The sequence below is a fragment of the Scardinius erythrophthalmus genome (genome assembly GCF_964197995.2).
Source record: "Scardinius erythrophthalmus genome assembly, chromosome: 1".
Taxonomy (NCBI): Eukaryota; Metazoa; Chordata; class Actinopteri; order Cypriniformes; family Leuciscidae; genus Scardinius; species Scardinius erythrophthalmus.
In genome coordinates, this window is record NC_138221.1 from 27,604,225 (window position 1) to 27,615,408 (window position 11,184).

General features: G+C 38.3%; 1 protein-coding gene across 2 annotated transcripts in view; it reads left to right on the top strand.

Moving 5' to 3' along the window:
* The window catches only part of cygb1 (cytoglobin 1), a 14,677-nt gene extending 3,697 nt beyond the window's left edge, over nucleotides 1-10,980 (top strand). Inside the window, exons 2-4 of one of the 2 annotated variants that reach the window (XR_014029627.1) lie at nucleotides 6,070-6,301; nucleotides 7,728-9,245; nucleotides 9,688-10,980. Coding sequence is in view for 1 of the 2 variants with exons in the window: in XM_081358752.1 (XP_081214878.1) it covers nucleotides 6,070-6,301; nucleotides 7,728-7,895 (400 nt within the window). In the remaining variant the exon portion in view is untranslated. Of the gene's footprint in view, nucleotides 1-6,069; nucleotides 6,302-7,727 lie in introns of both variants that reach the window. The other variant, XM_081358752.1, reaches the window with a different exon arrangement.
* Nucleotides 10,981-11,184: the final 204 nt, after the last annotated feature.

Consider the following 11,184-nt stretch of genomic DNA (forward strand, 5'->3'; position numbering starts at 1 on the left):
ACTAACATGCATTTGTGAGCAACAGAGAGATGTTGAGCTAAAAATAAATGAGCAAATCAAAGAGAATTCAGGCCAGATATCTGAAACTGAATCTATTGAGTCACGATAGTTTGTTATTTCACTTTAAATCAGTTCATCAGAGACTGATTCGATGTACTTCACCGCTAACTCTATCTCTCTTCTAGATCTACTGGCATGACTATAAAAGATTGTAATACAGCGAAAGAGTTCAAGATCATTTATAATACAGCTGGAATAAATAAACCATGAACATTAAACAAAAGAAAGTGCAATCGATTAAAGCAAATCAATATATTATAAAACCTATTAACCTTAGTTTGCATGACAATCACTAGATCTACTAGAGCAAGTACCACACCCAAAAAAATGCAATTATGATTTAATGACTTTTATAGCTCATCATATTTGTATTTTATTACATCTCTTGTTCCTCCTTGTAAAGAACATCCTGCTCTTCTTCTAACGTTCAGGAATTTGAGCGAATCATGAAACCACATGAAAGCCTCACGTGAGCTCATATATCTTCATTCCTGACCTGTGCTCATCTGTAACAGTGTCTGAAGACTGCAGTCGTTTCTCTCTAAAGATAACGGCTCACATCTTCTCTGAGATCACACCTGAAGGGCTGCAATAAAGATTTATAATTAAACTCTTTCAGCTCGTGAAATTAGACTCATTTCTCAGAGGGAACGTGCTTTAAACGGAAGCTCTGTGATGCTTTAATTTAGCAGGTCAGTGGAATAAATCAGATGTTATCAACCATTTATATAAACCCAAGCGCACGCTGAAGCTCTAGAAGAGCCCCTTTCATGTCCGTGACTATAGTTGGTGACAAAAAGTACCAGATCGCAGCCAAGAAGTAGTTGCAAACGGCAAAACAACTCACTTAAGCAGAAACACTTTAACTGTGTGTCTTAAAGGGATAATTCACCCCAAAATAAAACTTATTTAAATAAAACTGTTACAATTTAAGACTCATTCACACCAACATTGATAACTACCATAACTATGTTAGTGTCCACACCAACAGACAAAAAAACTATATCCACGCCGACATACTAATAATAACTATAATGTTGTAGTCTGTTGGTGTAGATGTTAATATAGTTAGTTTTCATTATAGTTATTGTTATAATTAACACGCCTTCACTCACTTCATGTCATCCCAAACAGAGTTGTTATTGTTGAGTAAAATGATAAAAAATCGAAAAAATGATAAAGAATGAATATTATGTGAAAAACTTAAGCGAAAATTAGAAATGATAGAATTAAAAAAGTTGAAGTACTAAAACTGAAACACAAGTCAGCGCCGATAGCCTTGTGGGCAGCGTGACGTCAAGGCAAAAATCACAAAGAGAAAAATAAATAAACTAAAATAAATGAAAGCTATTAGAAACGTAAAAAAAAAAAGACAAAATCAAACTTAACTAAAACAGCATTTAACTACTACTTAAATAAAAGTAAAATAAATAGTAAATAATCCAAACTCATTTGTTAGTATTTTTCTTACTGTAGAACACAAAACAGAGATATTTTGACAAATCTAGCCGAAGTAAACCATATGATTCAATTAAATAATGACATTAAGGCCTGGTTTCACAGACGGGGTTTAGATTAAGCCAGGATTAGGCCTTAGTTCAATTAGCACATTTAAGCAGCTAATATATATGTGCCTTACACCCGGTACACACTGTACGATTGTGGGCTGTCCCAGACGAAAGATGACCAATCGCGGTGATTTCTGTGGTCATGTGAGAGAGGTTCAAAGACGGCCTATGTCACAGTCTTACGGCCAAAGATAGATAGCCTGTGATCATTTCCAGACAGTGTCAGTAATTTAGCATGATCATCTCACAGTGTGTTTGTTGCTGCTACGACCTACGTCGACTGACTAGCCAATAAAAATACAACATGAAATGGTGTATTGATCAACACGACATGACACTAAGGGCCCTATATTGCACCCAGGGCAATTGACTTTGTACACCGACGTATGTATCATTCCTATTTTGCACCCGACGCACAGCGGACTTTTCCCTCCACAGATGCACGTCGGTAAATTAGGGAATGAACTTGAGCTTCCGGCACGGTGCAGCGAAAAGAGGAGGCGTGTTCCAGCGCAAACATTCCCTGGTGCTATTTTGCAGTTTCAGAAAACAATTCCGCCACAGACCACGAAAAACCTGGTCTAAAGTCAGTGGCGCATGCTTGGCCATAATGTAGCGTGTGCACAACGCGCATGCACTTTGCTTCTCTACTCTACACAGACACAGCAGTTGCCATTTTTGCAAACCATACATTATTACAAGGAAAAATATTCCACATGAGGGAAATCATTCCATGAAGATGTGAAAAAATAGGCATAAATCTAGCTTACACATTTCCCCAAATTATTATACACCTGTTTAACCGAAGCTAATTTGGGTGGGTTTCTCCATCCCCAATGTCACTTCGCTGTGTTTTACGGCCCTGACGAGAACGTCGGTCTCCTCGGATGTGAACCACTCCTGGCAAATCCGCCGTTATAATAGCAATCCGCCATGGAACAAGCGCGCCTGCTCTTAAAGGGAATGTGAGATGACGCTCTGATTGGTTTATTTCACGTTACGCCCAAACCACACCTATGAATAATGAAGCTACTTCAGACCAACCCATTTTAGATTTGCGTCGGGCGCAAGAGTCATTTATCCCGCCGGTATAATAGCAACGGCGCCCGAGATCTGCTCACAAAGTTACTTGTGTTTCGCTTTTGATACTTGCATTTCAGATCGTTTAAAATAGGGCCCTAAAACTTAAAACTACTTACCTCAAGATCCATTTGCAAACTTCCTCCACTTTTTATCAGTGCACTTAAACACAATTACCAATTAAAGTGTGATTGATCTTGCTCTATTTGTTTACCACTAGCGCATGCTGATGATGTTTTATTCTTCTATAACTTGCGAAATATACGATTCAATAGGTGTCATCATCGTACAGTCGACATGCCGTACCCAAGTTTATCAGATCTGTGTCGCACAGTGTGCTCTGTAATGATCAGATTTGGTGATCTGTCTCTTTAAAGGTGTCGTATCACATGCATCTGGACTAAGAGAGTCTTCATAACTCGAGCTCCGTTTATGATCCCCACGATTGTTTTAACTTTCCAGGGGATTTGAAGTGCCTTTGTTCGTCGTCCAGCCGCTGACACATAGCAGAGGTTAAGAGCTGGTGTACTCAAACATGAGTAATGACACACATTAGGAGGACAGAGCAGACACCGGCTCCCTTTATCTGCTGTTTGACTTCGACATGTGAGGATGAGTCTCTTCTGTAGGCATTTACTCGACTCCGTGTCTAATTAAGGGGACGGATCCTCCTGTCCTGTTGCGGTTTGGCTTAAGGTTCAGTTCTGAGGTGAAATACAGTTGAAGAGGGCGGTGGGACTCGTAAGATCAACAGAAAACACAAAAAGGGCTTCATTCAAATACTTCTTTTATCAATTCAAGCAAATTTGATGCAGGAGTCTGAAATCTAGAAGCTAACATGAAATCATTCATAACAACTCAATGCACCCTTTTGTTGAGCAACTGAAACGACCCTCCTATGAAATCATTTTGTTCTTTCTGAAATGTTTTTAAGAGGTTTAACCAGTCCACTCTTGTTCTGCTGTAATCTAACAGCCACTAGGACTAATATCTCAGATGCATAAATCATGATCTGATGTCAGATATCTAACCGCATGTCAACCACTTACATTAGTATCAGGGATCTCAGACATGTGGGATGTGCTGCGAGCATCAGATAATGCAGGTTCAGACATATTATTTCACTTTAAAGGAAATTTAAGGCAAGATGACACAGCATCTGTGTGTTTAAAAAGGACAGGACGTACCGTTACACACATAATCATAACAAACACTCCTGAGGACAATCGCACACTTCAGCAGTGGTGTTGAAACTCGCTCCCTGAGGACATTTTAAACTTCAGGATTGAAGGATTTACGATCAGCCACTTATTTAAAAATAAGCCATCATGTTTGAGGCCTGTAGATGAAAATACATGATCAGAAACCTTCAAGTGACCACCATCTGAAGTGTGTTACACCAGAACAAACACTTACATTATCCTTCAAGACTAAAGGTCACCTACAGTAACACTGGGAATATTAGTGATGTTTCAGATTCTTATATTTAGAAATGTTTGGAGTTGAATTTATCTCTTTTATCTGAGACACAGAACTGTTAGCTCATGCTTACATATTCTTTTTAGTAAGCAACCACCTTGCAAACACCCAGAACTGCCTAGCAACCGCATAACAACATGCTAACAACCAATAGGAACACCTTGGTGACTGCATGGTAACACCCTGGCAACCACCAATTACACTCAGCATCGGCAGTGTCAAACATATGGTTATTTTTCTCTTTTTATCTACTGCACATTACACAAAAAACTCATTTGAAATATTAATAAATACTATAATACTAAATACACAATACTAAAATTTCAAGTCAAGGCAGAAACACACACCTGAATGTGATGGAGAAAGAGAGATGGATGTGTTTAGGTGATTGTAAACACAGAATCATATTTACACAGCCAGAAACATTAAACATTATAGAGTGTTTGAGCTGCTTCTGCTGGACGAGAGGAACAACACACAGACACCAGAGTCACAAACACAACTCCTGTTATACGGTCAGACATGGTAGTCACACACACTATAGGGTCAAGAGTGCAAAACCTCCTTTAAATGCGTCTGAACTAATTTTCATTACAAAGCGGAGTTAAAAAAAAAAAGCCATTGCCTGAGTTTTATTGCAGTAAGTGGAGGAGAATTTCAGCAATGTTGGTTAAATATTATCTCAGGAACGGTTATCTGTCCAGCTGGGTCCGAACACACTTTCTCACACACTCACTTTTTATAGTTTTATCTGTAGGAACCTCATGAAACAGTTGCACAGCCCTGCATTGATGTATTTCTTGTTAAAACAGGAAGTTTGGATCCTCAATGTGAAACTTAATCATCCACTACCTTTGTTATTTTCATTTATTTAAAATATCTGCTAAAAGTACACTGAAAAACTGACTAGGTTTTATTCAAGTCAAATATATTTAACATTCTTCTCAATAAACATTTGATCACAATTAAATCAAATCTTTAATTTATAAATGTATCTAACATTTTAAATCAACAAAACTTGGTTTTGGCTTTTAACCGTTTTATGGTCCAGTATAAACAAAGATGCTGCTAATGTGAATGTGACATCACAAAGCTAGACATAGAGATTATTATAATAAATCAAATGCATAAACGATCATAAATCAATGAAGATTTGCAACTTTGTTTTGATCACATGATGACGAGGGTCTTCTGTTCCAGTCTGATTAGAAATGCTTCTGTGTTTGCACTTAAATAGGTTCAATTCAGGATCAATCACATTATTTCAGGGCAATAATACAAAAGGATATTTTTAATTCATGATCATTTTATTGGGGTCTCTTAAAGGGGCTGTTCACCCACAAATCATGCCGTTCCAAAAAACTCAGTAAAGTCCCTCCAGCGGGAGTTATTCTCAGTGTTTCTGAACTCCCTGAAATGCCTCCATTGTAGTCGTGAGTTTCTTCCGGGAACGAACACGTCAAAATATTTACATAATTCATACGCAGAATAAAGGAGCGGGGCCTGGTTGAGTTAGTTATATAGTTAGTTAGTATCGTGTTGAAACTGGCCGTTATGGAAATTAGGGGCGGGACATTTCCCAAACACAATGCTCCAGCCGACCAATCAGAGCACAGTGAGCTTTTCAGAAGGAGGGGCTTCATAGAGACAGGAACTAAACAGAGCGTTACTGACAGACTGGGAAGAGAGGAGCGGCAACAATTGAGAATATGAGGAAAATAATGTGTTTTTTGAACATTCAAGCATGAAAACCTGTTCTAGTAGAGGCCAAAAACAACATCAAAACTTTGAAAAAGGGGCATAACATGCCCTCTTTGAATCATGGCAGGTCCAGATGAAAGGAAATGTTTGTTGTAAATATAACTAAATGTGTTTCCTCCAGGTTCTTCGGGAACTTCCCGTCCGCGAAGAAGTACTTCAGTCAGTTCCGCGATATGCAGGATCCCGAAGAGATGCGGCAGAGCGTCCAGCTGAAGAAACATGCCCTGCGGGTCATGACCACCCTCAACTCGATGGTGGAAAACCTGCGCGACGCAGACAAACTCAACACCATCTTCAAGCAGATGGGCAAATCACACGCGCTCAGACACAAGGTGGATCCCGTTTACTTCAAAGTGAGTATGAGGAAACAAACAACATCAATTCTTGGCTCGGGGAGATTTTTAAATGTTTTGGTAAGAAGGGTTACACTTTATTTTGATAGTCCACTTTAGGCATTCTACTGACTATGAGTAACTTTGCAACTACTTGTCAAGTAACTCTCATTATAAGTAACAATTGTCTCAAACTCAGCCTTGCAGAGTTTAGCTCCTCCAACCCTAATTAAAAATATCTGATCCACACTAAAAAAGTGTTGTGTCAACTTAGGGTACGTTTAGACGACAACAATATGCTTAAAATGGAGAAGTTCTTCCTTTGAGACGTACATTGTCAAAACGATCCCCGTTATTCACATGGACCCATGAAAACGACTAAAACACTGTATTTCTGCTGCCAGACCAGTAGATGGCGATGAAAGACTATAGACTGAACACATAATACGCATGTGCATGACATCATTGTCTTCAGAGGTTTGTGTAAACGAACAGCCAAAACGCATAAAAAGTTTTACGTTTTTAGTTGAAAACGATGTTGTGTAAAAAGCCCTTAAAAAAGTAAGTGTTCATAAGTAAGTTTAGTCAACTCAAATATCCAAGTTGTCACTTACAAATTCACATTTCAAGTTGGCTAAACTTAGAATAAAATTAGCACAAACACATTTTTTTTTCATCTAAGGTTTCAGGATTACCAGACACTTCCAAGCAGGTGAGTTGGAGTTAAACTAAAATAGATCTATTCACATAATGTTCTCTCTCTTAAAATGTAAGCAAATAGAAATGTCAGCATTATCAAATGTGTCTAAAGGACTGAAGTCTGTTGCGTAAAAGAAGAGCTTATTGATCAGTTCAGTCAGTCTGCTATTTTATTCCAACCGTTACTCCTGATCGGAGGCTTCTGTAAATATTTAGTTTATACGTAGAGTGACACTTCAACTATGTTTAATGGTGCAAAGCAAAAATATTTAGTAGTGCGTAAGTTATAACTTGGCTAAATTGCAACTTACACACATATGGTGCAACCAAACCCTGGTTGACATAGTTGCGAAGTTACTTAGTATAATGTCTAAAGTGGACTATTGAAATTAAGTGTTTTTAAAAGAAGTCTCTTCTGCTCACCAAGGCTGCATTCATTTAGTAAAAAATACAGTAAAAAACAGTAATATTGTGAAATATTATTACAATTTGAAATAGCTGTTTTATGTGAATATATTGTAAAATGTTATTTATTTCTGTGATCAAAGCTGAATTTTCATCATCATTACTCCAGTCTTCAGTGTCACATGATCCTTCAGAAATCATTCCAATATGATGATTTGCTGCTGAAGAAACATTTATGATTATTATCTGTGCTGAAAACAGTTGTGCTTCTTCATATTTGATCATGTGTTTTTACTGAGTAAAAGTATTAATCGTTTTACTGACCCCAAACTCATTTCTGCAGATTCTGGCCGGAGTGATCCTGGAGGTGCTGGTGGAAGCTTTCCCACAATCCTTCAGTCCAGCCTCAGTGCAGGGGGCGTGGTCTAAACTCATGGGCGTCCTGTACTGGCAGATGAACACCGTTTACGCTGAAGTCGGCTGGGAATCCATCAAAAACTCTGCAAAGTGAAGGAGAGAATTCATGCAGAATTGTACAACTCACACCAAAGATTACTGCAGATTTGACATGTATATTTGATTTGTTTATATATTCGAAATATTGGAAGAAAAAGAGCACAAGTAGAATATAAACAGCTGTAATCAGTGGCTGTTGTAATTCCCCGACGCTGGAGAATCCAAACAAACACTTCTTTATTAGGGGTGCACAATATATGGGTCGTCATATCGGTATCGGGTGATACATGTTCATTATTAATGTAATCGGTATCGGCCGATATATGTTCATTATTAATGTTATCGGCCGATATATGTTCATCATTAATGTTATCATTATCGGCCCGATATATGTTCATCATTAATGTTATCATTATCGGCCCGATATATGTTCATCATTAATGTTATCATTATCGGCCCGATATATGTTCATCATTAATGTTATCATTATCGGCCCGATATATGTTCATCATTAATGTTATCATTATCGGCCCGATATATGTTCATCATTAATGTTATCATTATCGGCCCGATATATGTTCATCATTAATGTTATCATTATCGGCCCGATATATGTTCATCATTAATGTTATCATTATCGGCCCGATATATGTTCATCATTAATGTTATAATTATCGGCCCGATATATGTTCATCATTAATGTTATCATTATCGGCCCGATATATGTTCATTATTAATGTTATCATTATCGGCCTGATATATGTTCATCATTAATGTTATAATTATCGGCCCGATATATGTTCATCATTAATGTTATCATTATCGGCCCGATATATGTTCATTATTAATGTTATCGGCCATTGTTAATGGTAAAGGAAAATACATGTGCAACATGTGCAGCGCAAGTCTTTCATATCGGCTACTAGGGCTTGCATAGACTAGTCGAGTAGTCGATAGATCGACTACTTCAACCACTAGTCGACGCTGTCGGAAACAATCGACTACTCGAGCGTCCATTAAACATAAATGAATTAAAAATGGCGAACGTCACCAACAGACACCACGCGTCAGATGTGTGGAAGAATTTCATCAAGGATGACAAAAATATTGTAATTTGGCCAACTCTGCAAGAGGCCGTTCACATATTGCTTCTAAAAACGTGTGGAAAGCGCGCGCGGCCGTGCTGCTGTCTCCTAGAAGCGCTCCCGTGGCGTCTGTCATTGCAACCAAACTGCGCTCTACATGATGACGACGAAGAAGTATCATTCAGCAAAGGATTAATTTATTTCTAGCCCTTGCATTAGCTTTACTACTAGATATATTTCTGGAGATGAGAAGGAAAAACACGCCTGGACAAACTAGCGCACCACGTCCGTTGCTTTCATTATGACCCCTCATTTACACTGCAAACGCCTGCGGTGCATTACGGCTGCGATAAGGTTTTATTCCGTCCTCCACGCGGTGCCAACTCACACCGGGAGCATTTCAGAAGCGGAGCGAGTGGATGCGCGAGACCACGTGATTTGCCTGTCCGACGTGTTTTTTCTTGATTTTTGGATTTCTACCATACAGTCTATCGTTTCTACCAAGGATATTGGTGTGTAATACGTTTGGGAGTTTGCACAGAGTGTTTATTTTGAATTTGACAATGTTTTCTTTTACTTTTATTTTGTATTTCCGGTGCGACTTGGACGCGCGTCCGTCAAAAATAGACTAGGCGCCTATATTTAGCGAAGCGGCGCGGAGAGCCGCTTCTGGGAAGCTTCTGAAACGCGCCGCATCGCGGCCGGTGTAAACACCAGCATTGACTAGAATGGGCGCGATCAGCTCCGGTAGCCGTGTCGCAGCCGTAATGCGCCGCAGACGTGTGCGGTGTAAATGAGGGGTGAGCGTGCTCGCCGCGCGCCTATTTGAAATAACGACCTTGAGCGCGGAAAAGACGCGATATGTGAACGGCCCCTAGAAGCAGACGTCTGAAATGAAAGGCAAGAACGGCTATTTATTTGGCTTTAGACTGTTACATGAAAATTTAAAAATGAAATGTCATAATTATAATGTTTTGAGAGTTTACTTATGTAAGTGTTGCATTAGGCTATGAATTAATAAATGTTTATTGATAAGATCTAGCTATTTCATGTCTTTTCATATACAGTAGCATAAACGACGAGTAGTCGAGTAACGTTAACTCGAGTATTGTTTTGATAAGAAATCGACTAGCAGAAATCAGTAGTCGTGCAACCCCTATCGGCTACATACAATTATAATGAAAACATCATAATTGTGTGTTTGGGACGTGGCTTTTAATAGTGAGACTTTTGTTTTTGTAATAAGGCTCTCAAAAATGATATCAAAATTTGGATTTAGATTTATCGGCCAATTTATTGGTTATCGGCTTTCAAATATAAAGAATTATCGGTTATCGGTATCGGCCAAAATTTTCATATCATTGCATCCCTATTCTTTATTAATCCACAAAGTAACATAAAGGAGATCGCAGGAGCAAACTAACACACAACCAAAGGAAACCGAGGGCTTGAATACACAGGTGGAGTAATAAAGGTGAAACACAACAGGTGCAGGAACTAATGAACAACCAGCGAGACTAATAATCATCAGGAACCAAAACACCATTAAACTAAAGAACACAGAGAGAGTGAACTTTACAAATGTTTATAGACCCACATGCTATTTTATCTGGACTTTATCGATGTCAGATCCCTAGCAACTGTTATTCAGCTCAGATAACAAACACTCGTATAAATCAGTGCAGAAATCTCAAGCTCTCGGCGGTCCGGCTCCCGTTAAATATTTACACATACTCCAGATAAACCACGGCCTCGTACACAAACACCATCTCCGCCAGATACAAAAATGTGCAATTCTGATGAAACATCTCTCGGTCTTATAAGAAAACTCTGCTGGAGGTTTCAGATAAACATCCAGTTCATCTGCAGCGGATGTTTTTGAAAGAGACGAGTGCTTTTGTAACAGCCGCTTCCTCAGTGTAAAAAACTGATCGAAATGAATAACAAGGACTGTTCTGTGGAACTGAAGCAGATCAACTCTTTTCTTTTTGTACTTCTCCAAATGTTTTGTATCTGTGATATAATCACTGATTCAGAAATAAACTCTGAAACATTAAAGAAATAAACTCTGAGTCTCGCACTTTTTTTGGTCATACACTTTTTATTTTAGAAAACCATAACAATATTTTTAAAATACTTCAAATTCAGATTTTTAATTAATAGATTTGTAATTTTATTTCAGTTGTAATATTTTTATTTTATTTGAATAATGTTATTAAAATGTTACAATTTTAATTTGTAACATTATTATATATAAAT